Source organism: Pagrus pagrus, assembly GCF_965226575.1.
Source record: "Pagrus pagrus genome assembly, chromosome: 12".
Lineage (NCBI taxonomy): Eukaryota > Metazoa > Chordata > Actinopteri > Spariformes > Sparidae > Pagrus > Pagrus pagrus.
This window is the reverse complement of record NC_140196.1, coordinates 11,776,762-11,803,022: the sequence shown is the minus strand read 5'-3', so window position 1 is coordinate 11,803,022 and position 26,261 is coordinate 11,776,762. Positions and strand designations below refer to the sequence as shown.

Sequence of the window (26,261 nt, the reverse complement as noted above, 5' to 3'; positions counted from 1 at the left end):
CATTGAATCAAATAAAAAAGACATTTTTGGACTATTGGTCGGACAACAAGGAGACATTTGAAGAGGTCATCTTGGGCTGTTGTCAATTTGTGATCACCATTCACACTATTATTTATTCATTCATGGGCATTTCCTATACTAAATCCTTAATGGAATTAATAGTAAATGTTATTCTTCATTTTTCTATGTGAAAAAATGAATCTCAATCACCCTGCTGAGCCTTTAACATTAAGATTCATTGAGAAATAATGTTTTTTATTAATATTTCTACTCACCAAATTATATATCTAACACTATTTTTCACAGAGGGGAATACAGGAGACAACGTTTGCATACGTGACTCAGTAAATCAGACGTCTAGCCGCTGACACAACTGCATTCCCCATGTTTTAACACCAGGGTGCAGTCATGTATCGAGACAAGACAAAAGATATCCTGAAATTGCTTGGTTATTATAGCCGCGTTGCTAACTAAGCTGATAGAGTAATCACAATAAAGACAAGATACAGAAAAGACAAATTGCATGAACACTTAATTTGACTAGATTGTGATAATTATCTATCATTATGGATGCTGTAAACACTGTCCTTGAGCAGTGAACGCAAGGGCCTGTGTTCATGTTTCTATGGAGTACTAATAGTAATACTACTAATAAAGACTAATATGAGTTAATTCATACGCTGGTAATATTGCATGAGCTTGAGAGCAAGATTCTCCGTCCTAATTTTCACATGAATGAGGTTCAGTGCTGGATGGCTGCTTTTATGTTACCTCAGATGGTGGCTCTATGTGATGAATTATAGACAATAGGTTGAGGGCAGCCAACAGTGCATTTATGACAGATAATAAATGTGCACTGCCAAACCAAGCCAATTGAAGTGTGCCGTTCTGGAATGGAAAAAGAAAGAGAAAAAGGAGTTCATAGGCAAAAATTGTGATATTGTGTCAACACTTTATTATGCATCACCACCATGCAAAATCACTGCTATGAACTTGCTCAAAAATCAAACTAGACATATTTCACACATTTATGATTTTAGATTGGCTTGCCACCTTTTTCCCAAAGTGACTGAGTTAAGTTTCACGCACGCTCAGGAAATACATCAGGAGTGTGTATGTCGGGGTGCAAGTCACACAGAGAGATTTGTGTGTGAGAGCTAATAAATGAAACAATGGCGAATGATCTATGGTCGAACCTTAACTCATAAACCATTGGTAGTAAACACAATTTGTTCAATGCCCTTGCCAGTGTAAACCTTTGAATTTGAGTGATTTGGAAGTCTCTATGTTACATCTTTTTCAGTGTATTTTAAACCAAGATACTAGAACCAATCCTCCTATATCTTATATTTAACTGACAATTTATATGTAGACAGTGTACATATTTGCAAACTAAGTCCCTCAGTAGACAAAATCACATCCCAGCATCAGATTTAATGAGTTTAGCCTCATTTGTCCAGCTAGCGTTGCTGCTGAACATGTCTGTTTTGTTGTTAGCTACATGCTGCGTTGACAGTTTGAATGAGCTCCTCTGAGAGGTCATCCAATCAGCTAAGGCAGTGTGCATTATTATAACTCATGTATCAAATAAAATAAACATATCTGATTGGCCTGCTCCAAAAACAAAAACAATACAAAAGCCACTCGACAGCAACAGTAAGAAATCTATGGAATAGTGGTAAAACCTGTCGGAGTTATACATTTACAAAATATTGCAAACTGTTATCATCCATAACTGCAACTCTGACCTAATTTCGAGTTTATATTTTAAATCAGATGACAAACAAACACTTAAACCTGGTTGACTGTTTTTCAGAAACATGAGAATTTGAAAGAATCGCGTTTGCCACCCTGTACTAACAGTGTTGTTGTACATTTGTTTGACAAATCATATAAAAACGATACAAATTAAGCAATAATTCCCCAAAAGTCATGTGTTTTTTATGGCACCTGTGGTATCATAGACAGCTCACTAATTAATCTCTTTACATCAGCTCACAGTTTTACCTTAAATATGTGGTTGGTTAAAAAATATATCTTTACATAAATGTATTCTATGGTTGGATTCAGCCATTTCTTCAACTTAAATTCTTCATATCTTCAGTGCTCTGTAGTGTCGGCCCAGTGTTGTCTCGTCCAGTGTCGTCTACTATTGTTGCTTTTCATATTGCTCACCTGTAAAGAATACGGAACAAGTTACGAACAGCTCGATGAAATGGAAATGCTCAACGTATAAAGCAAAGAACATATCGGATTCAGAATCGGCTTTGTTGGCCGATGTGTACACAACAATGGATTTTGACAGCTCTGAGTATCATATCTCTGTTTCAGCTTTATCCTGGTTTGAGAAACCAAAATAGGTAGAAACCGTAATACTGTGGCATGTAAGCAATTTATTATAATATTTAATATTTTCTAACTGCTCTCTGTAATGTGGGCTACTGATTGATGTGGAAGGTGTGAGACTTTGACTTTTGTGGGTCCCCTTACATATGATGTCTCCCGCCTTTGCCTCTCCCCTTTTGCTATTGTACTCAAAGCGAGAGGTAAGCAACATCGTTTTTAGACATATCTGTGTTTTGCCCTGCAGTTACATTTATAAGTTTGCTTTCTAGCCTAATCTTATTGTGTAGTAGCTAACATATTCCTGTTTCATTTAATTTGTGTAGGAGCTTGAGTTTATTATCATAATTGACCGAAAGGGTTTTTTTTATTCACCTATTTTCCAGAGTATGTCTTCTGGGTTTTAATGCACTACACCATGGGACAGAATGAACAGAGATCGCTTCCAAAGTTATCCTCGCTTGGGCTTCCTCATTAAGACACAATGCTAGTCACCAACATTTACATTAAGATTAGCTAATTAGTGCTAAATGCAAAGTGCAGCTGAGCATGAGCACTGTTTGTGTATGTAGTCATAAATGGACTGTATATACACAACTGGTGCTATTACAGTTTGATTTTTGTATGCTTCATATTAGTGTTAGTATAAGTGTTCATGTAAAAAGTCAAAGACTGACACTTTTGGATACTCACCAGTCACCTGAACTAACACGGTCACTGCTGCAGCGTCACCTGAACCAACACATACAGCACATCGCCAAAACACACACAGCAGGTTAGGACAAGTATCAACAAGGATTAATTTAATAATTCAAAACACACAATATGCCTCCTTCTCCTTCCATCCCAGTCTCACCATGCATGTCTTGTCTGGTTCCTGCCTGTGCTTCATTAGCTCCTCTAACTTGAGCTCGTCCTCCAGCTGCTGCTCCAGATCGTTCTCAAAGCTCTCCTCCTCTGCAGCGCTGGAACTCCTTTGACAGAAAACAAGACACAAGATCTGAAATAAACCTGAAAAGCAAATCAACTGTCGGTAGGACACAGCCAAAGAAGTTTGCCGGGTTAAGCTGCAGTAATCGATAAGCTGTGGAAGAGTATGTACCTTGGTTTATATGTGAATAAGGGGTCTGAAGAGGCCAATAGGTCACCACGTCCAAAGTCTGAATCCACAGTGCTCTCAGTCTCACTTCCACCCTCTGTGGGGAAAAAAACCATTTTTTTTCAGCTGCTGTATGTATAAAAAAAGCAAAAAAGTAGCTTTTTATTGACTTATTTTTACCTGAATTGAGTTCTTTAACCAGCGATGACATTGTGTTGGTGATGGAGTCAGCAGCAATGAGTAGGTCATTTCTCAAATTTCTCCTTGGACCTTTGAAATAGTTTTAAAATGGGATCAGACACAGCTTCTAACCACACTTTGGACATCATATCCACAAACGAATGCTTCTGTGTTACCCTGAGCGAAGGCCTCCTGAACATCCCCTCCCACGCCCATGAGTGAGTCCTGAGGTGTGTGAGTCGGGGTCGTGCCGGCAGAGTCCGAGTGGATCGGTGTGGGGATCGGCCGGCTGATGGTGTGGCTGGGGGAAGAGCGTGGAGAGCCAGGACCCTGAGTCTGCAACACATACAGGTGATTTCAGTGTCAACTAGTCATTGTTGTTTAAACTAGTTAATAGTTGAGTAAAAGTACAGATATCGTGTTAAAATATTACTTTGGTAAAAGTGAAAAGTCACCCATACCAATGATATTTTGATGATATTATATCTACTTGTATCAAAGGTAATTTTCTGGCAATGAATGTAAAAGTACAGTGAAGTCAAGTCAATCAAAAAGTACGAGTAAAAATAAATTATACATATATTTACATGTATGTATATACACTGTATGCTTGTATGCGATTTTTAATAAAATAAATTAATATTAAAATGCTACTTTGGCGATCATAAAGCCTGTAATCTGCAATGTACTGTAACTAGTAACTGAAGTTATCAAACACATGTCGAGGAGTAAAAAGTGCAATATTTGCCTCCAAAATGTAGTGGAGTAGAAGTATAAATTAGCAAAAAAAATGGAAATACTCAGGAAAAGTACTGTAGTTGTACCTCAAATTGGTACCTAACCACAGTAAATGTACTTAGATGCATTCCATCACTGCAACTAGTGACACTGTTGGCATTTTAAAGAGGGAAATACATGCTGTTATGGCACGACTGTAAGAAGAATATAATATAGAAAACCTTTATGAGTAATGCAACAACTAACTTGTCACTTTCAGCGCTCAAATCACAGCAAAGGTGACTGTTCACCCCAAAATCAAAAACATATTAGACATATCCATCTAGACTCTTTTGATGCAAGTCACCTGTCAACTGCATCACTGTGCAGAGGGAAGCATGCATCATCTACTCATTGACGAAAGGCTAGCCAACATTACAGCTCAGCCGAGGAGGATGGCATTAATGTTTACATCCAAGCTTCTCATCCATGAGGAGATGCACGTTTCCTTCTGCGCGATAATGGTTTGGCTGGTGTAGCTTGGTAGAGGGAAGATAAATATGATTTTTTGGATTATGTGCCGTCCAGTTCCATTATATTAGAGAGAAGGCAGACATCTCTATGAGCAACATATCACACCAAAATAATCCAGATAAATAAATAGCACTACAGGTAAGAGGAAAAATGTGTATTTTGATTTTTTTTGGGGGTGAACTGTCCCTTTAAAAAAGCAGTTCCAAACAAATGAGGTCAACAGTTTTTTGGGTCAGCAGGGAAGCTCATTTGTCCTAATAGATTCATGAGTATCAAACATTACACACATGCTAGAAATGTATGGTATGTGGGGTCATTAAGCTGCGTTTAGTCGACATGCTGTTAAAACTGTTTTTTTTCTCTCGAAAGAGCCGTTCTAATTATTCCCACAGACCAAACCAAACAAGTTCATGCTGTCTGGTGAACACCATGTGTCTCCACATTTCAGATTAAAATGAAGAATCACAGAGCAGTGGAGAGACAAAAGTTTTCACTCAACAACAGCTGAGTATTTATTCCAAACATGCAGTAAATCTGAATCCAAGTGTAGCTTCAGTCTCTTTTTGCTTCACAGTTTTCACACTTACAGCTTGTTTCCGTTCCTCCTCCAGCTGAAAAACAATATTTCATGGCTCATGAAACAACAACCACACTGCATTGAGTACTTCTACAAAAAAAATAAAATAAAAAAAATACCAATCAGTATTTCCTCCAGGAGGCGACAATCATGTGGCTTCCTCATGCAAGTTTAATGGATTAACATTGATCCTTTCAGGCTAATTAGATTGATATCCTGCCCACTTAAGCCAGTGCGGTAAGCAGTTTAAGCAGGCTTTGAGGAACTCCTGTCCTGTTGGCTGCAGAAAAGATCCTCACACCAAAGGTTAGCCTTCTTCGACGGGGGGGAAGACACGTTGGCTTGTAAAGTGTGATGGAGCATAATCCCAGACTCAATATCCTGTTCTTAACTTGTCTGTCTGGTGTTGTTGTCTGGCAGCTTGAAATACCTTTACATGGCTAGTGAAGGGCATACGTGCACCCGTTTCCAACGAGCTGCGTGCTAACGCTACAGTGACGATTTTGGTTTAAAAAGAGGGTGTAAATAATGTCCTTTCAAATCTGTTTGAGCTCTTAGGGCTTCCGAAGACTTGGATTACATCAGGAGAGCTGTATGGAGCCATTTCATGTTTGTTTGTTTTTTTACGTTTCAAAACAAGTCCCCATCTACTTTCAGAGAATGCTACAGAAATGTCTTCACCAGACGTGAGTAGATAATGACTGAATGTTCAATTTTGTACGGACTTATCCTTTTGACACGGCAATTGAGCAAGGTGTCACCTAAAAATCCACTGGCAGGTCTTTGAACAGGACTAACAACTTGATAATACTTTTTGTAAAATGCCGTTAAAGGTGTGTTTACATCATACGTGTTATATTTGGTCAGAAGAGAAACACACAAAAGCAGATATTTCATCTATAACTCAAAATATATGTGAATATCCTGTAATTTTTAAAGTTAAAGAATTACAAATTAGGCCTCAGCAGTTTTTGACTATTAAAGATGTGCGCCCTCTAATGGAAATGTTGGGTCATTTCTCATATGTTCCCTTCTCTGCAGAGTGCAGTATTCGCTTTACATTAGCTGGAGTGATCACCCACAGCTGGGAGGAATTGCAACAAAAGGGGAATTCATCATCCGGCCATATTGCTTACCACCGACACAAAAACCACAAGTTTTCATGTCAGTCTTTACTACGCTGATGTGATTTACGTTCACGCGTCCTCTTCAAATCTTCTGGACTCTGTCTTTCACCTGCCTCAAGATTTATTACCAATGACGTTTATAGTACACAATTACTTTATTTTATATGATAAGGCTGGGTGGTCTTCTCTTCAGGAGAGACTGAATACTCACTGGTTTCTTTTAATCTATAAAACCCTTACTGGAAAATTACCATATTACCTTTCGGAACTGCTTTGCCACTCAGATGGGTTTTATCAGACATGCTTTGCTGACTGGCTCTTCCTTCATGTTTCTTCATGAGTTTGGCTTAAATTTGGAAAAGCTGCTTTTAATTTACCTGATTCCTGGAACAAAATACAGCACCTCCTAAAAAAATCAATGTACTTACTTATACCTTTTGGACATTTAAGAAATCCTTAAAGATCTTAAACCTCCCAACTTCGATCAATATTTTAAATGTATTAATTCACCAAAACAATTATCTAACCTAATTGCAAAATTGTACCACTTTTTACATAATTGTATTTTCATCTATTAAATTATTTTCACTGATCGAATGGTTTTTAATGCTTTTTTAAAATGATTTTGATAATGGTATTGCCTTTCTCTGTTACTGTTTCTCTTCATTGTTGCTTTGTTTTTTCACTTTCTTGTTCCTGTAATTGACTCGATGTCATTAGCTGTGTTTACATGGACCCTAATAGTCCAATCAGAATTAAAATGCCTCATGTAACCACCTTAATCAGATGAGACTGATCAGATCCAGCAAACATTGTCAATGGAACCACAGCTACTGTGAATGAGGGTGTCCCCTCAATGATCTCTTGAGTATGAATGAATGTTTGAATGAATGAATACAATATACAGCTGCGACAGAACTGATCCTGTCTAAGGAGCAAACTTGAAACAGACGCACAGCCTCACTGTTACCCACAGGAAACAGAATGGGCTCGTTCAGTAATCATGAAGGCAATCCTAACCGTACGCTGCATTCGAGCACTGCGAAGTCAGAGAGATGAAAGGCTCGTCTGTGGTACCTTGAGAAGCATCATTAGCTGCTCCAGCTGCACCATGAGTTCCCTGCGACTCTCCTGCAGAGTAGACATTCTTTGTTCAAGCTCATCTTTGCGTTGCCTAACAGAGGAAACAAGTTGTACAATGTCATGATACCAGAATGTCACGTCAACGGCAATGTCGGTAAAAAAAACAGTGTACGAGCATTTGTAGACTCTAACATATGCTGTTCAATTTGTCAAGGAAAAAAAGGTAAGCAGTTACAACATGTATGCCGAATTGCAGCCAAAGCAAAAACGTCTGTTATAAACACAAGGAGTTACCTGAGAAGTCGTAGCTCGGCCAGCAGAGTGGGGTTCTGCTGACCCCTGTCAGGTGGAGGCTGGGAGGCCTCCTCATGCTGAAGGCGCAGCCGCTGGATTTCCTGCAGGATTTCTCTGTGACAGGCACGAATGTATAAAATTACAAAACCAGGTTACATTGCAGACATTGGTTTGTCTGTAAGATCTTAAGTCAAAAGAGAATATGTGGAAACGGCATATACGTGTATATATAGTGTATGTAAGCACTGTCCAAATCTGACCATGTTTACATCTCAACTTAAACCTGCAATGACTGATTTTTTTTGTCCACTTGGGGGCAGCAGAAACAAACTGTGAACATTCATCACCTCTGTTATTTACACGACAAGCAGAAATGGAGCAACATTAGTTTGATAAATGTAAGTCAAATATTCACTCTCTTTCAGCTGTTTTTGGTCTCTACCAACTCCTGAGGGAAATATTTGACTCTTTAGCTGCTAAATCATCATGTCTGCAGGTATCAGACACTGTAAGGCTTTTTAGGACCTTTTAAAGATCATTTTCAACCACATTTAAGACAGTTTTTTTTTGACGAATCATCATTTTTTCTTATTCATGAATTGCAGTTAAGTATAAAGGTATGTAGTATATACATATTTGCTCCTGTGGGGAGTTGTTTGTATGTAGGAACATTATTATCAGAGGGAGTTGAGTTAATCTACATTTTGCCAACGGATAAGAGCAAGTATAAAGCAAGAGGACAGTATTCGGCTCAGTGGTAGGTTTAAAGATTTGTCACATCTGAAATATGGACTTTAACGCAGAAAAGCTCGACTCATTGACTTACAAAATGAAATACTGCCTCATGGTTGTATGCGTCTACGCACCAGTGAGGTGAGACCTTTTGGATATAAAATGTCATCATTTCATATGATAAGACATTATTGTAAAATCTTGTCATAATGATCACATGAATGGTTGAGTACTGGCTAAAAATGTTTTTTGTGAGGACACAGTGACTTCGATCTTTCACCTTTGACCGCCAAAAACTAATCAGTTCATCGTTTGGGTCCAAGCGGACATTTGTGCCAAATTTGAAGAAATTCCCTGAAGGCATTCTTGAGATATCACATTCACGAGAATTAAACAGATGGACATGGACGGACAACCCAAAAACGTTTGAAAAATATGAATTTAACACAATTTTAGATTTTTTTAGGACCTGCAGACGCACCGATAAATGCTCCATTTTGGTAACCAGCTAGTCAATAACCTCCATTTGGTGCTGGAAGGGCAAGTATGAAAGTGGTGGGAGTGGACTAAAACTGTAAAGTTACATGCAGAAAACCCCAAAGCATGAGGTGAAAGACACTATGGGCCTTCACAACAGGTATTTGTGACGTGTCATCGTAAGAAAAGCACAGGTATGGTATGGAGCCTAAATTTGAATTTGCCTTTGTATGAAATAAGCTCTAGAAATAAATTGCCTTTACTTGCCTTGCATGACATATATCTTATACAGCATATAAAAAGTTAGTTCCCCTTTTTAAAAATGTTAATATCCAGTAAAGAAATATCATACCTTGGCTAATAATGAAAGCTCATAATCTTAACAATGGCAGCTTTCAGTGATCAATGCGTTTGTTGTGTCAGACTAGGACTCCCTTTATTCTCCAGGTGAATTTCTTATTGCGGAGGTGAAAAAAGAAGAGAAGAGACAAACAGAAGAGATCTGAACAGTCTCACTGAGGCAGTCATCCCTAACCTGTTTTTGCTCTCGAGCTCGGCGATGAGCTGCCGCTGCTGTTTGTTGGCATCCAGAGAGCAGGGCAGGTCTGTGGGGACCCTCTGCTGTTGAGCCTGTCGGTGAAACCAAGCAAGAGACAGTCACGTGAGCTGGCTTTACCTCTGGATGATGTCATCCACTACCTTATCTCATATCTCACAGGGAAGGGGGAACAAAACAGTCAAGTCACCAGCCATCCATCGAGACCTGATCAGAGCATAAACAGGCACACGAGTCAGGTTTGAAATGATCACCACCTGTAAATCCCTTCATCATGTTAACAATAAGAAGGCCTGAAATCCCAAAGGTACTTTCTTCTCATCAATGACAGGTCTTTGGCAGGGGACACAGATGGTATTGTGCGCAATAAATATCACATATACACAGTATCTCACCGCAGCATCAGCAGCCAGTCTAGCAGCATAGCGGGCGATGAGACTGTGCTCTTCATCTTGATGGTTACTGCTCTCCAGCAAACTGACCAAGAGGAAAATAGAGATGGAGGTCACAACATGAAACGGTTACTACAAGCTACAGCAGATTCAGGAAAGAAATGCAAGGGAAAAAAAATCCAAGAAAGTTTAGCTATTAAAGAGTCAGATTAGTTCTTTGGCAGGAAAGCTTCATAAGTTTTACAACAGAGGCTCGCGTAATCATGCTAAGCTACTTATGTAAAACCACAAAAGCAGAAATGAAGTTGGGTTATTATATAAAAGGGGGGGGGGAGTAATTGTTCACTTGTATTTAAAGACCAGAGGGGTTATTGTACAGTCTGATGAAAAAACATGTTTATGTACTTGCAAGCACACATACAGTAAAAGCACTCAAATCCACTCAAACAGATGGACATGGAGGGGATCTACAGAGCTGCTAATATAATACAGAGAGACAGAATGATGGATGATATAGCAACCAGCACAAATGACACACACACACACACACACACACACACAAGCATTTTAGTGCACTCACACACACAGTAAAATACAGGCATCCCAATATTCATGGGATGAGGAGAGAATAAGCCATATTCCCAGTTATACAATAAAAACCAGTCAGCGTACACATCAGTTTTGCTTTTCAAAAATTTACATGAGAGTTACTGGACCAAACACACCAAACTCATTTGAGTTATTACCTTATAAGGACGCAGTCAAGTCTCAGGAAAACACTACCTAAAAGTGGTTTTCAAGTTTTAGGTACCAATTATTGAACTAATCTGCACTAAGCATTTGGAAAATAAGAGTTTTAACATGACAAATATGAAACTATTTGCCAATTTACCCTCGGAGATCAATAAAGTATTTCTGATTTACCTATATAAGTAACTAGCCTTGACAGCTCCGTACTCCTCGTACTCTGTGCTAAACACATCCAACAAGTTTCTGACGGAGATTTTCTTGGCTGGTTGTCTGCAGGACAACAAGAGAGAAGAGACGGAGATCGATACAGTGGTTTATGAGCTGTAGCTTCCCCGGTAAACAAACTGACCTCTCGACCTTGGCATTCTTCCCAGTCTTCTGCAGCTCCTCTCGGAGACACTCATCCTCTGGAGCAGCTCTTTGCTCCCAGTGTGTCTCTGGGCTAAGCAGAGTGGACAGGCCAGGTGACTGCACGGTGGGCTGCCGACGACACTGCAGCTACAACAGCTGAAGAGGTCAGTGTATTTACCGGGGAAACTAGCGTTCACAAACCACTGTATCAATCAGAGAAGAGAGGGTCTTCCAAGAAAACTGGTGGGATCCATAATAACCCGCAAGGCTGATTCTAATTTACAGAAACAGAACGATTCTTGGTTTCAGGTGATTATACACTAATGAAAACATAATAAGGAGCATTATTTCTAAATCCTACACACTGGGCCTTTAAGAACTCAAATATGAAAGATGAGCAAAGAATCACATCTAATTTATACCTCTGTCTCGGTAGAAATAAACTCTGGCACCATTTTGAGCATAAACCAGGCAGGAACAACTATTGCTGCTGACTAAAACACTAAAGCTGAGAAGACTAGTCTGTAAAACTGACAGCATGCAGCGTTAGGGCTGTAACACACTCAGAATAAGGTTAGATTAGGGGAAGGATTGCGAGGTGGCAGTTCAGCAGAGCAAATAGTTTCCACCGGTGTTTGGCAAACACAGCACCACACCAACTAACCATGTTTTGGGGTTGTTTTGGAGCAGATTCACATAGAGGCCTATCAGAGCATGTTCGTCAGCAAGTCTATCGGCAACATCGAGGTTGTAGTTCAACCTGGAACAGTGCAGGGTTTCACAAAGCATAAAACATTACATTACACAGGTGACAATAGAGGGACAGGGGGTGAGAGAGGGGAGGAGGCCGGGGGAGAGAAGGAAAGAAAGCAACAAAAGAGAAGAGGAGGAGAGAGGCTGAAAAGCAGCCATTCATGGGTGACTAGAGAGACACAAGGCCATATTATGTTTGGGAGAGACACTGATGAAGGCTAGGAGCACGATTAAGGACATGCCCAGAAAAAAAAAAGGAAGACTCTAAAAGCTACGTGCACTGTTTACATTCTACAAGCATCAATCACTCAGTGCTCTATTATTAAAACTATTGAAAGTCATTATTTTTGAGTCAAAAAATCTACCCTCAAGACATGTCAAGCATGCAGTCTTTTTGATGTACAGCTCCTTTATTTATGGAGGCTAACCACCTGCATCACAAGCCCCTATAGCAACCTACTGCTATGGAGGGGCGATGCAGAAATGTCTCACAAAAGCAACAACAAAGAAACACACCGTCAATCCAATAAGAAAGTCATTTAAAAGGTAAAAGAAATAAGTGAGTCGGTGAACCTGAAGAACTGGCATTTTGTTTTTTTAACCAGCAGGCTGACTTGGTTCGCTGGTTACATTCATTAGCTCAGAAACCACCAAGCTAATTTAGCAAAGGAGCTACAAAAACCACCAGCTACTGCATGCTGACCTCATAATGATGGCTACAATGCACGCTAGCCACAAGCTAATGTTTAGCAGAGAAACACAAAAATGGATTCGCTAAACCGTATTTGCTTGTTGTTAACACGTTAACAACAACATTACAAGGTCAGTAGCGTATGCAGTTTTAACTAGTGGTAGTTAAATGTTCAAAATAACTAGAATATAAAAGAAATTCGGTGCATCATTGTTGAAATGGCAGTCCTTGCTACGCTAACGTAGCAACTGTGGACTGATGGGTGAATTAGCAGAAATAATACAACACAGAAAAGATTAAGCTGGTTGTGAGCAACTTAAGCTAATGGATAGCTAGTAGCTTGCGTCTCTATAGGCATATTGTTACAGTAGGATAGTCATCATCTCTTAGGCGTACATTGCCTTTCTCCTCAATGCTGCAAAAAGCTCTTGCACAGGAGGCACTAGATCTGGTATTATAGTACAGGTATTTGGTGCTGGGCGGATAATAGTTTATCAGAGGTTTTTGCTGCGTGAGAAAAGTAATAGAACAATCAAGTCGTGGGCCATAAAACCGAAACAATTAGCTGAGCTGAGGGGACCTACCAATAATAATCTGCCTCTATGAGCAACCCCCTTTCACATTACACACAGTCATTAAATCCATTGTCAATATAAAAATATTGGTAAGTGCAGCTTGCATTACAACCTGGGGGTATGACATTTGAAAGAGGTGGCCATTTACCAGGAAGTTTATTGTGTTGCATCATGAGAAATGTCGGGTAGCTTGAATAACATAAAGGACTAAGGATGAGGATATATGTCTTTATGAAAGTGCAATACCAACCCATCACTACAGCCATTGCCTTTAAGTGTATATTCCAGCTGGTTGGTAACAAAATCAGGGCAAAAGTCATTCAGTCAACCTCAGTCAAAGCACTGTATTATATGGTGTTTCAGCCTGTTTGAACAATAACCAGTCAGGTGCTATGAATGCTATATGAACATCAAGAACAACCTAAAGAAGGTTGTCACTCAGCCCGACCTATGAAAGGGAGTAGTGTTCCCTAAAGAAGCACCTTCTTCTGCAAGCGCAGGTGCATAGGAGCTCAGCAGCCTTTTACTAAAGAAATCAGGATCAAACTGTACGGCAAATACGTATAGCGAATTAAAAAAAAAAGTTAATCCCATTTCATCTGAACTTGTTCACATAAATCATAAACAATGAGCCTGGGAATGTCTACAATTTAACTGCTACAGCTTCAACAAAGAGGCGATTGAGAGTATCATTCAAAGCTGCTCACATTAGAAACAGTATTTCCCATTTCTATGTGAATGAAAAAGATTGTAATAGACACCCTCGAAAATAATTGCCAATGATCTTTATGATGCATGCTTCATGTAGCGTCTCGGAAATAGCCCCTCGAGTACAACAATGTAAACCCCTCCATAAGAAAACTGGTTCTCTATTAGTTTCCTTAGGACGATAAGCACACCGGTTTATGCCCCATGATTATTATCTATATTAGATCACACATGCATTTGAGCTACAAAGGCATTCTCATACGCACACCTGTGTCACTTACCCTCTCCCTTTCAACAGATGTGGAGCAGGCCCAGTCAAGGGCTTTCTTTGCTCAACATCATTACTCTTGCTGTAAGGCAAGCTATTTACATTCAGCAGAAGAAACCACAAAGAAAAGAAGAACCACGGTGACACACAAATGTTCACGCACACATACACACACACCCACACACACATACACACCACAGTTTGGGAAATAAAGGAGAAGAAAATAAAGACAGTGTGGGTCACAGAGTCTACAGGGCAAGGGGCCTTTAGGGAGCATGGCAAACTGAAAGGATCTGCAGTAAAATCCAGGACATCCATTGTTCAGCTGTTGCACTCACTTTTTGGTGGAGTAAGGGTTCCCTGATGTCGGCATGGAGTGGGAGAGTGAGTAGTCATTGGTGATGTTCACTGGTCTTGGTGGCCTGGATGGGAAACAAAAGTTTGTTTTTTAATCTGTTTCTTTATGCTACAGAGACGGCACATATTCTTTTCTTCTTTGTTCGTCTTTCATTCTTTCAATCTTTCCGGTTTTCCTCCAAATTTATAATCTCTGAATTTCGGTAATTACTGTAGATGAACTGATGTAGGATGTTGCAACAAAGTCAGATATAATTAGTCGCGTAGGGTGTGGTACACAATGAAAACATGCAATGAGGGGGAGGGAATGATCGACAAACACAGCAAGTGTTTCAAAAGAAATGAACAATAGTGACTGTCAGTAACTAGGGTGGATAGGACTTGACAACACTGTATATGATTAGGACAGTACAAAGGATTCAAACCTACATTAACAAAAGTGTACAAAGACACATTTTGAGATGTGTTAAATAATCAAAGTTAAACTCACCACGTATCTCTTGAGGAATATACAGAACAAGAAAAGGAATGAAAATAATTTATTACAATCAGCCCAGCAAAGACTACACTAAATGTCATTTTAAGAAGAAAAAAAACAAGATATCATCTTATAACAGATTTTGGTATCAGCCAATAAGTAACAAACAATTGACGTAGTCTGACAAACATTGAGTGTAGTTTATTGCAGACAGTTCACATTTGGAGTATAGTTGCATGATATGTGTGTATTTACATTTCAATAGCCAGACCTTAGTTTGAGAAAAGCTTTATTACTATTGTGATGATGTTACAATTGTACCAGTTTTACCATGAAACCACAGTTCTGAGTGTTAACGACTACTTTCTGTATGAAGCTTAGCAAACTACATGTGGATTACGGGTACCTGCAAATGTGGATTCTAGTATAAAGTCATTATATTTCTACAGTTTCTTATAATTACGTTTTGTAATTTTTGAACTTTACTTCCATTTACCATCATCTGGACTTTAAGATGGTATTTATTATGCCAAGACCAAATTCACTATCTAGCGACGTCAACGAAATTGAAAAATAATTAATGTATCGGCCACATGATTCAGATGCGCTCCAACAAACAAAAAATCTAAAGTATCAACAATATCTGTGGTTTACAGAAAGGTACATTTCTTTTGGTTATCTATTCACATATTGTCCATTACTGCAGCACCTCTATCCACCCTCTGTCTGAATGCTCCATTATAGCACCTGTCTCTTTAAGGCGCCCCTCCCAAAAAGCCTAGTTTGCGCTGATTGGTCAGTTCTCACAAGTCTGAGCAGACGTTGCTCACTGTGTTTCTGCATCAGCTCTGCCAGTGTTTTCGCAAAACACGGCCATGCTGGGTTGAGGCTTCGGACACTGACTGTATAACTGTGACATCACAAACTTACAGGAATTCTGAATATGTTTGCATTTTTTTGTGGATGGAGCGTTTTGATACTCTAACAGTATTTTTGTATGAAATAGTTAGACCTGATTCATTATCAAATATCTCACTTTCTACAATATAGGACCTTTAATTCTAAATCTTTTAATGGATCCTTATCAACAATTGTTTCTGTTTATGCAAAAAAAACTACATAGACTGATACGTATCAGCAGATGTTTTAATCCTTAAATACTGATATCATCATGGACTTCAAAAATCCAGTATTGTTCAGTCTCTACAATCAACATTCAGTTGTAGTCTGACAAAACTGGCTGCCTTAATTGGAATAATTTGCTTTTTTAAGGGTTATAAAACACGTAAAGGGAAGAATTTCAATTTTTACCTTTGATTTGAAGGTAAAAGAACAAACTATATTTTGCACCTGAAGCAGCCTTGTGTTCCTATATCTGATTTAGCCTTAATAAGGAGCCTCAGCTTGCTACAAAGTCTGTGGTTTTGTTTCATTATTCATTAAACAACACAACCATCAGTCAAGTCGAGGAAAAGGTAGCTGCAGTGTTGCAGATTACAATCATTCCCAAGGCTATAATTAAGCCTCATTGATCAGTTGACCCAGGAGATTGACTGGAATCACTTCAGACTTCGAGGCAGCAACAAGATAATTATCAGCTGAGGGATGGACTCAAACATTTTAAAACGTGGAGCAGGAGGCTCTGAAATAAACACAGCTCTCTGACTGCAGGAATACAGAACTGGATTGTTTCAGTGTTATAAAGAAAAAAAAAGCAAGAAGATGAACTTACACAATATGAGCTAGGTTGAGAGGTTTCTCTGGCATTTCAGGAAACATGGGGTGAAGAGGCTCTCTGCTCGATGCACAGCTCAGTGACTTACTGAGGGCATGGGATAACTTCTTAGCAGGGGATTTCTGGAGAGAAACAAAGGAGCGAGGGGCCAATTCTGAGGACGTGTGGACACTCATTTCTTTTCATCATTGTAGCAACACCACCACCTGCATCGAGCATTCAGCATCCTCACATTGTGGTGAAGCGAAGCAAAAAATAGCCGCTACGACTGGTCTAGTGCAGACACACCTCCCTCAGCCCGCCCCTCTCCTCCTCCTCCTCCTCCCCTCTCCTCTCCTTACCCATGACGTATACTCCTTCATTTGGTGCTGGTTGCTATGGGAACCGCTGGCATGCCCCCTCCAGAAGCAGTCCTGACAGAGCTGGTAATTATGACATTGCTGGCAGCGGTAGCGGAAGCCCATCATACTCTCAGTATGGCAGTAGGAGCACTCGACCGGGTGAAAGACTGCAGGCAGGAGAGGAGAAGGGGTCAGACACACACAGGCACGCAGATGGACAAACACATGCACACAGACAGATGTGATAGTAAAACCAGATATTTTGCACATAACAACTAGCAGAGGATTAATTTCCAATTAATTTAAGGACAGATGTGCGATCGAGTCCACTCTGACAGCGACATTCATCTCATTTCAACAGCGCAAAGCAGCACCACTCCAGCGTGCTGTGGATGTGTTTCTCCTGCTCACTTGGAGGTGACTTGTGATGATGACTGCATCACAAATACGCACAAGCACACACACTCATACGCAGGGTGTAAGGTCCCCATGGGTCATCATCACTGGAGGTGTGTGTGTGTGTGTGTGTTTCCTTGTACATGTCTGCTTGGCTGCTTGTGCGCATGGTGAGTCAAGATTACGATGCAAGGCTGAACTTTACATCCTCCCGGCCCCTGCTAGCTCTCCCGTTTCTAAATATTCCTTGTGGTGTCTTACCGTTCTCCACGTTGGCGAGCCGATGCATGAGTGGTAACCACACCAGACACTGAGGGGGCGGGTCTGACATCAACGTATCCAGGAATGTATTGAGGGAGACCTTTTTCTGCAGAGGAGAGGCGAGATTCAACAGGAAACAATCCTCCACAGCGTCGACGCAAAACCATTCACAGATTCACTATTATTACACTCGGTGGTTAATGAGCCCTCACCTGCTGCGCAAAGCACGTTCTGGAAGCTTGCTCAGTATAACCAAAAGAAGGTCCCTCAAAAACCGCCATAGGTAATTTGAGCACCTCCCTCAGAAATTGGTCAAACTGCGGGTACGCCATTATTCCAGCAGAATCTGATATCTGTGAAAAAATATCTGGGAACAACGCGAGCAGACATTACACAAATGAATCAAACTAATTGTCAGTTGCCACCACAGTCAGCTAATTACAGTTTTACACAATACAATTATCCCACTTATTTGTGAAAACAAATCAAAGTGAAGCAGTTATTCAAATCAATTGTTATAATACATCAGCAAACCAGCACTCCCCCCCCCATTTCACGAGCCTTTGCAACTGCTCCCACGGATTTTGTACATTATGTAATAAACTCTATCCTTCAGATAATGAATAATGACTTCTTCCAGCCATGAAGAGCTGGGCCAGTACTGCTTCTGCTTTTAGGAACAATAGACTAAGAGCAGACAGAGATATAGATAATACAGACACTAATAAGCTTGTATTATAATTTCCGAAGCAGCACTCAGACTCGAAACTGTGTGAACTTTACAGAGACAATTAGCTGATTTATTACAGGTAAAATGGGTGTTTTTCATTTCATTTTTCACAATTAAAAGTAAAATAAGGATTTGTTGTGTTGCTTACATCTTAATTTATCCAGAATTTTCCCTCCACACATGGTTGCCAGGGCCATCTTCGCAACAAAGACAGATATCTTGCCATGGCCCTCCCTAAAAGGAGCATAGAAATGTTACATTAAGGTCATAGATTCTTTTAAAAGGAGCTGTCAAGGCCAAAAGAAAAGCACGACCTTTAAAGGCAAACTTGAATCACAGTGATCATGGTCTTAAAAAATGTTTAGCTTGGCTTTTAGCACCTCTCGCACTCTTCACGAACATGTTGTGACACGACGAAGGTAAATAGTCTGTATTTTCACTCCATTTTGGCAGACACTTCCGAGTCACATTTCACACCACATTAGCTCACGTCAGAACCCAAGACGTGAAAGCGCCCAAGCGGCCGCCGCCTGTCATGTGACGTGTTACTCACGGGTCATAGGCTGCCAGCAGGAAGTTGAGCAGCAGGCTGATGGAGTGCTCCACGATGATCTGGTGGGTGGTGGGCATGCGCTTGTTCAGCTGGTAAAAAATGGTGGACAGCACCACTTCTAGACGAGCCACAGAGAGGTCAGCGTTGAGGTCCATGGTGTTGATGCCGTTCTCTCGGAAAGCCTCGATGACATTCCAAATGTCAACCAAATGCACTGGAGAGCAAAGAGGAAGACTGAATATAAACAACTGCTATGAGCGTAGTGATGTAGTTAAATGTACACTGCATCATACTCACGATTGCATTTCTTCTGCACAAATCTGAGTTTGCAGGCTGTTCTGTATGTCGATAATCGTATGGAATCCAACTCTTGAGCCCCTGAGGAAGAGTTACTCATAATCAAATCACACTGGAAATGTCACTGCTAGTTCACAGATAATGTGGAAGTCTGGAGGGTGAAGTGTACAACATTAGAATAGCAAATGACACTATGAAATAAGACATCATACGATCACTATGAACATCATTTTGTGAAATAACCACATAAATCTATAACTCAGGTCAACATTATGAGTTCTTTTTAATACAATTTATTGGCTGATCCGGATAATGAGACATTTTTTCTCACTTTCTATAACATTGTCTCACAAATTTCTCAGGGACGACTAATAATGCATGGATCTCGATGAAAAATATCTGACGTATTTAGGTGGCTGGTATCTATGAGTGTGCACAATTTCATGCAGATAAAGGGGACTGTTGACCTTAATCATTATTTCACTTAGTATAAGCACAAGAAATGATTATAACCTGCTTTAAATTCATATGTTGTATGGACCTTTGACACAGGTTAAGCCTTGGCATTGTGAAATAAAATAGTCACTCGGAAACATGGTGATGTGCAATAAAAACAGACTATATACAAAGGATATTTTAAAATAAAAATGAACTACACTGAAGAAGAATTACGATGAAAAGCACTGAATCTTAAAAAGAATTGTACTATCTAAAAAATTCAAGGTTATATTATGTTGTGTACTTTGCATCTCCATAGATGTGTGCCTCCACATGGTGTAAAAAAAAAAAATGAGGTCACACTGGTGTCTCTCGAGTAATCAGTCTGGGTGACACTAGCGGGTACACTTGATCTTCATGATATTTGATTTACATGAAAGTTGCAGAGAAGAATTTGCCATTTTTATGGTCAGTGAGTAGAACAGTCTGACATAGATCACGATGGGCTGAGGCTACGAGCACTTACTCATCTCGACAAACAGTTGCCTTCTATCTGCCATGTTGTCACCGCTCTGCCCGTAGTCTTCAATCATTCTGATCAAGAGGAGAGAAAGCAATGTCAGAGGCTGCGTATCCCTGCTTTTAACAGACACAGTTCAGATTAAGGTGTTGTTTAATCACCGTGCTCTTCCGATTCCTTCCTATTCCTATTGAAGTGAGTTTTTAGAAGCATTTATTAAACTACTGTGCATAATGAGTCTTTAAAACAATCACCACTTGTGTAATAATTACATTACATTACAATAACGTGTGTTAATTTCACTTTAAATAATCTTGACCATTACAGTATATAATGTTCAGTTTATAATTACAGTACATGATGTTCTAGAGGCAATTACTGATGCCAGATTTCCAACCACGCAAAGCTTCCAGGTTCACTGTGTGGCGATTGACTGGGCACTGATCCTCCTTAGCTGTATGCATTTTACAATACCAGCGGCAGATTTATCCCTCAAGATTTATTGGAATTTTTTAAATAATGGGTTCATGATTTCAGTAAGAAGCAGACAAAATCAGCTCCCCATGTCTAATTTTTTTGGCTGATGTGACAGCTGGCAGATTTTTATCAGTTGTAGCTAATTAATTAAGCTAACGTGAGCTCCATGAGTTATCTGAAAACTCTGACTGACTTTTTAAAGTCTCAAGCTAACTATTCTGAGAATGACAGCGCTATAAATGAGGGTCTTAAAGATGCAATATGTGAGAATTGGCAGCCTGTCAAATACATGCTCTAAACAAAAAGGGGGCAGCATATCACCAGGATAAACGCTAACTGGTATCAACTGTAGCTGCTGTTAGCTCAGTTAGCCGTGCAGCTAGCGGTCCAGACTGGAAGTTCAAAGCGCTGGGGGAGTGTTGGTTTGGTTTAAACCCTTAGAGAAGGAGCTTTGGACTGCCAGGAGGAGGTCTCCAGGCAGGTGCCTGATCATAACATCAAAACTGATATTTCTTCACAGTCTGTCGATCGTTTTAGTTGATTTTTCAATGTTTGAAACTAAAATTCTTACATATTGCACCTTAAAATATCTACTTGATGGTGACAAACATTATATTGTGCTAAGAGACTGAAGCTAACGCTGCATGATCCAGGCAAAGAGTAAGCATCCTCAGCCTGAAGTTGCTGGAGTGTGAACCTACCTAAAGAGCGGGACAGAGCTGCTAACGTTAGCTTGAACTCTGATAGCATCCAGGAGCAGCATCAACACAACTAAGACATGCTATAAACTAGATGTTCTAGTTGTGAAAGCCGCTTTTTTTAATGTTACTTATAATTGAACAAATGAATGGAGCCAGCTAATGATATGCTCTGGCTTTGGAAGTATGACTGATACAACTTTATGTAGGCGAGATCGCGGGGAAATGCTAACGATTGCAGTTCAAGACAGAGCAGATAAACACACTAATTAATGCATTCACTTCTGCTGTTGGGATTTTGTGGTTTTGGAAAGGCTAAATTTAGGACCCCACCCTTCAAACTAAAACATAAAATGTTCTTATTGCAGCCCTGTGCACACCACTTCAACATGTGGAGGAATCCAGAGCTTGACAGGCCAGCTGTGCCGAGTTATGGTTGCAAAGCTGTGATCGGACAATCGCTGTTTGGGAGAGGGGGTCTAGCGAACAGTCAATAAATGAAGCACAGTGTAGACAGAAATTATAGGGGGCCTAAGGGCAACACAGGAATTAGTATCCGTCTCATAGAGGGGCCTTCAGTTCAAATTTATCTTGAAATGGTAAGACCTTTATTATTTCACGTCATATTGAGCTTGTCGTGTGCATTCCCTCAATCAATGTGTGCTTGATTAACTTACCAAAACATAATTATTAAATACTAATATTGGTGGTGGTGGTGGGGGGGGGGGAGACCACAGCTCATTTTACCCCCGGGGCCCCATAGCAGGTTCCTCCGGCCCTGGTAAATACACACTGACCTCACTTTTTCAGTTCTTTCTAATACATTTGCAAATTGAATGTAGCACACTACAGTACTTATCAGAAATGTGAGGGGGGGTACAGAAAAACTTAAGTAAGACAAGGACAAGACTTTCAAAGGGGCAGAGCAGCAGAGAGAATGCTCACACCATGCCTCACTGCACTCTGTCCGAGGCAATCTAATACACCTAGTCATGTGGTTTGTTGCCATGGCAGCAAAGATCCCAGCCGCTCGGTTCGTAAAAACATAGTGCTAGTCACCCCCCAACACACACACACACACACACACACACACACACTCACACACTACACCTCCCACTGCAGACGGGCAAAGTTTGTCGAGAAAAACTTTTTCTCACGAGTTAATATCTTTTGTGATATATCGCTGGATGGGATGATAGCTGAGAGCACGGTGGCACTTCTTGGGCGAGTGGTTCAAAAACACTTTTTCTGCAAGAGACGGTCATTCAGGCATGGTATTTCAAATTACTTTGACAGTAATTGGGAGACCCAAATGTTACGCTGTCGAGACCCACGGTGTGGAAATTAGAATTCACCTAGTGTTTAAAAGCAAACAATGGCATACGTTTCCCTCTTTTTGCTCTCCTTCCTGCTGCTCTGATTTCCAGTCGGCACAGGCTGGTCGATTATGGAGCTCTAGGAATCTTTGAAATCCAGTTTAAGAGGGATTTTAGATTAAGCTAATAAATTAACCTGGAATTACAGAATCAATCGTGGAGTATTTGAGAAAATTACCTCACAGCAGAGCAGTATGAGCAATATATATATATATAAAAAACTGCTTATATATTTTCATGACTAGACAGAACATTCAGTCATCTTCACAGGTTTTAAAGGGGCACTATGCAGTTTTGGAGAAGAAATTCAAACTCTGAAATTCAATATTTACAGTATTAATGAGTCAATAATGTAAACATAGAAATATTTAATATTTCCTAAATGTAATAAAACATGCTGTTCCTTGTCCCCAGAACACTTTCTGAAGGTGGCAGGGTCCGCCAAAGTAAAACAGTATGAAACTGTGTTGTCCTTTAAGCTCAGTTTATTTGTTTCTGTTCTATGAAAACTAAGAGTTTGTTTGTATAGTTTGTTTAGGCATTCTCCTCTGATTACAATTTCCTCCCCAATCGACAAAATGCACCTTTATAAATGAGAAGCCTGTAAAAACAAATATAATAAATGAGTATTTCACCAGTTATAAGGCGATGATGAATGCACCAGCAGTAAACAGCAGGTATGGATGTATACAGCAGTGTCAGGCAGCCAGTAGTCCCAATGTCCTCTTCATAGTAATGGATATGCAAGCCCATTCATCACTTACAGAGTGAATAAATGTAGAAGTGTACAAATATACACCATTTTATAGATTAACATTGATATCCTTTCCACATTGCAAGTAAACACATCCTGAGTCCCAGCGACGTGACCTTCTGCGGTCTGTTTCCAGCCTCAGAAATAACTGAGATTGATACAATCTATTGCGAGAGCTGATATTAAACCAGCACAGCCAAATACAGGCTGTAGGACGGTGAAGGCAACAAGATGATCAACATACCTCTCATAAAGCACCATGGTCGTACTCCTTACACTCGCCTGAGATGAGTGATTACAAAGCCAAGTTCAAGAAACACAAACTCCCCTCTAACACGGAAACATTACAACAAAAGCAGCCCAAATGTACGGGGCACACTGAACATATCTGAAATTAGAAACTGTCAGCTAGGATACAGCGTGTGCTGCCTCTATCTTTAACTACAAATGAGAAGGCTTCACATTCTTGTCCAGCTTTACTGGCTCTCTAGTTGCAGACCCCAAACCTCATTCCTGGCATGTGCCCAGCAAACATCACTCTTCCTCTGTGGCACTGTCACATGAGAAAATAACTGCTCTTAAAAGAGAAAATCATCGTATGCCATTAACATTACAGAGAGACTGGTGGGGCTAGGCACTGCCAAAAGCAAAATAAGGGTCTCGCGGTAATGACTCACTCTGTCTTTGAATGCTGCACGGGCTTCTGTTGGCCGAGCGTTCAAGTGCATGTCAGGCCAGCAACAAAAAAGAAAAGCCTTATTAGTCAATTATTTACATTATTAGGCTATTTCTGTAGCAGCTCCATAAAACAGAGCGGACTGTGCTGTAAATTCATGTCCTGCTTGATGTACTTGGAACAGATTATCATGCAACATTTCCAAACACAAGCACTAACTTGAAGTTGGAGAGCAATCTGTGTTTGGCCGGCTCAGTACAGTACATCGCAGCTGTTACCACTGATTGGCCAGAGTTATTTTTACATCACGGACTATAAACTACACTGGCATCCAAGTCCCATCCCCTGACGGATAAAAAAAAAAACGCTGCGGCGCTGACTTAAGGTTAATCAGCAGGAGCTCGGCGTAGCCAGAGATGTTGTGCTTTAACAGTTTTCCCCTTCCTCTCTAGTACCAGCCGGTGATGTCTGCTCTCTGGTCCCTGTGCTGATGATCACCATGGTTTCAGCTACAAAAAGGCCAAAACTTTGGGGACCCTGAGAGCGCAGCTACACATTTACGGCTTTGCTGGTGCTGGTGCTGTTCTGGAGTTCTTTGCTCACAATAGTACAGTGTGTTTGCCTGTGTAAATGTGTGATGTCATAGCCAACACAGATTTTGCATTTCAATCACAAGCTTGAATTGAGTTCAAGATATGAAGAAAGACAAAAATTCCACCACAGGAATATTGTACAAGGCAGGAAAAAGGGGCTGAAAGAAAAGGCAACAGGCTCCTTATGGTAAACACTCAGCTCAGGCATCACCTGTCACACCAGAGACACCTGTGTGTCCGAGAGACAAAAGGTCTCATTGTTACACAAATGTCTCCCTGCACATGCGACTGCATTTCTGATGTTTCTCTCCTCGCACATCCTCCTTTTTTTTTGTTTGTCTATCGCTGCAAAGTTGATCGACAAACTCATCTCACCCAGAGTGACAAAGTAGGTTAAGGTCGCTCCTCCAGCAGCTGCAGCACTTGCACGAGACTTACCAGTGTTTATTTCGAGGCATGTCATGCAACATCACTGTTTTCCATCCAGGAAGCCGACAGCCGGTCGTGTCCCGCGGTGCGATCAGGGTTTCTTTGGTGTAGGCTGCTGCATCACTGCACGAAGCGGCCGTCGTTGGTGCCGCCGCCGCCGCCGCCGCTCTCCCGCAAAGCTCGTGTAGTGGAAATTTTTCGGGCAGCGTACTGGCTGAGCCGAGCCGAGCCGAGCCGAGCAGAGCTCACAAGGCAGCGTTCGCCTCCTGTATGTGGCCTTTGCGATGACGTAATGCGGAATCTCTTCACTTGCGTCAGCGTGCTTCGGCTGCAAAATGTTAAAGTTTTGATACGAGAGGAGGAAAACAAAGGAGAGAGAGAGAGAGAGAAACGGCAGGTTTACTCGCATATGTTCACAGAGGAGGTCACGCAAAGATGCGTTCACTTGCTGTTGTTGCAGCTTTGGGAAGATGACGTCATGGAATAAATTATTTCAGTAAATCTTTTGTGAATGAAAAAAATAATTCACTTTCCGACAGATCTTTGTTTAACTGCTGTTCTTTTCTTTATATTTATTTCTTTATATTTTTTGAATGATGGAAATGTTATAAAACTGTTACAAAGTTGGTTTGAAAAACATCGAATGCATCTCTATAGTGGATAGTTTATATTTATATTACATTTAGGAAATAAATATGTGCTACATTGGCTCTGAACGTATTTTTACAGTTTCAGAGGACGACAACACAAATGCAGTTTGCAATAAAAGCTCCTTAAAGGTTCTGAGAGGAGGGAAAAACACACAAGAAATTGTATTTTTACATCTATCTTTGCTCTCTATATGTTATCCTTTCTTACACTCAGTTCTGCATAAACTACAGGTTAGGAGCTTCTTTTTAAAATATAAAAAAATGTGAAATTATCAGTCATCGGTATCAGCTGAAA

General features: G+C 40.4%; 1 protein-coding gene across 6 annotated transcripts; it reads right to left on the bottom strand.

The window, feature by feature from the left end:
• Positions 1-932: 932 nt before the first annotated feature.
• Positions 933-25,736, bottom strand: dtna (dystrobrevin, alpha). 6 transcript variants are annotated; one of them, XM_084370023.1, is made up of 23 exons: positions 25,326-25,736; positions 20,320-20,387; positions 19,356-19,436; positions 19,059-19,272; positions 18,654-18,739; positions 17,988-18,142; positions 17,776-17,881; positions 17,119-17,285; positions 16,775-16,899; positions 14,546-14,629; positions 14,221-14,301; positions 11,877-11,972; positions 10,115-10,196; positions 9,699-9,793; positions 7,955-8,068; positions 7,655-7,751; positions 5,461-5,484; positions 3,799-3,958; positions 3,623-3,712; positions 3,446-3,539; positions 3,200-3,317; positions 3,037-3,075; positions 933-2,175 (listed from the first exon to the last, which is right to left on the bottom strand). In XM_084370023.1, the coding sequence occupies exons 2-22, from the start codon at positions 20,384-20,386 to the stop codon at positions 3,058-3,060; spliced, it is 2,154 nt and encodes a 717-aa protein (XP_084226149.1). In that variant the 5' UTR covers position 20,387; positions 25,326-25,736; the 3' UTR covers positions 933-2,175; positions 3,037-3,057. The 6 variants fall into 6 exon arrangements, with proteins under 6 accessions (XP_084226149.1, XP_084226148.1, XP_084226150.1 ...); XM_084370022.1 differs by lacking the exon at positions 25,326-25,736 and adding an exon at positions 23,863-24,007; XM_084370024.1 differs by lacking the exons at positions 5,461-5,484; positions 25,326-25,736 and adding an exon at positions 23,863-24,007.
• Positions 25,737-26,261: the final 525 nt, after the last annotated feature.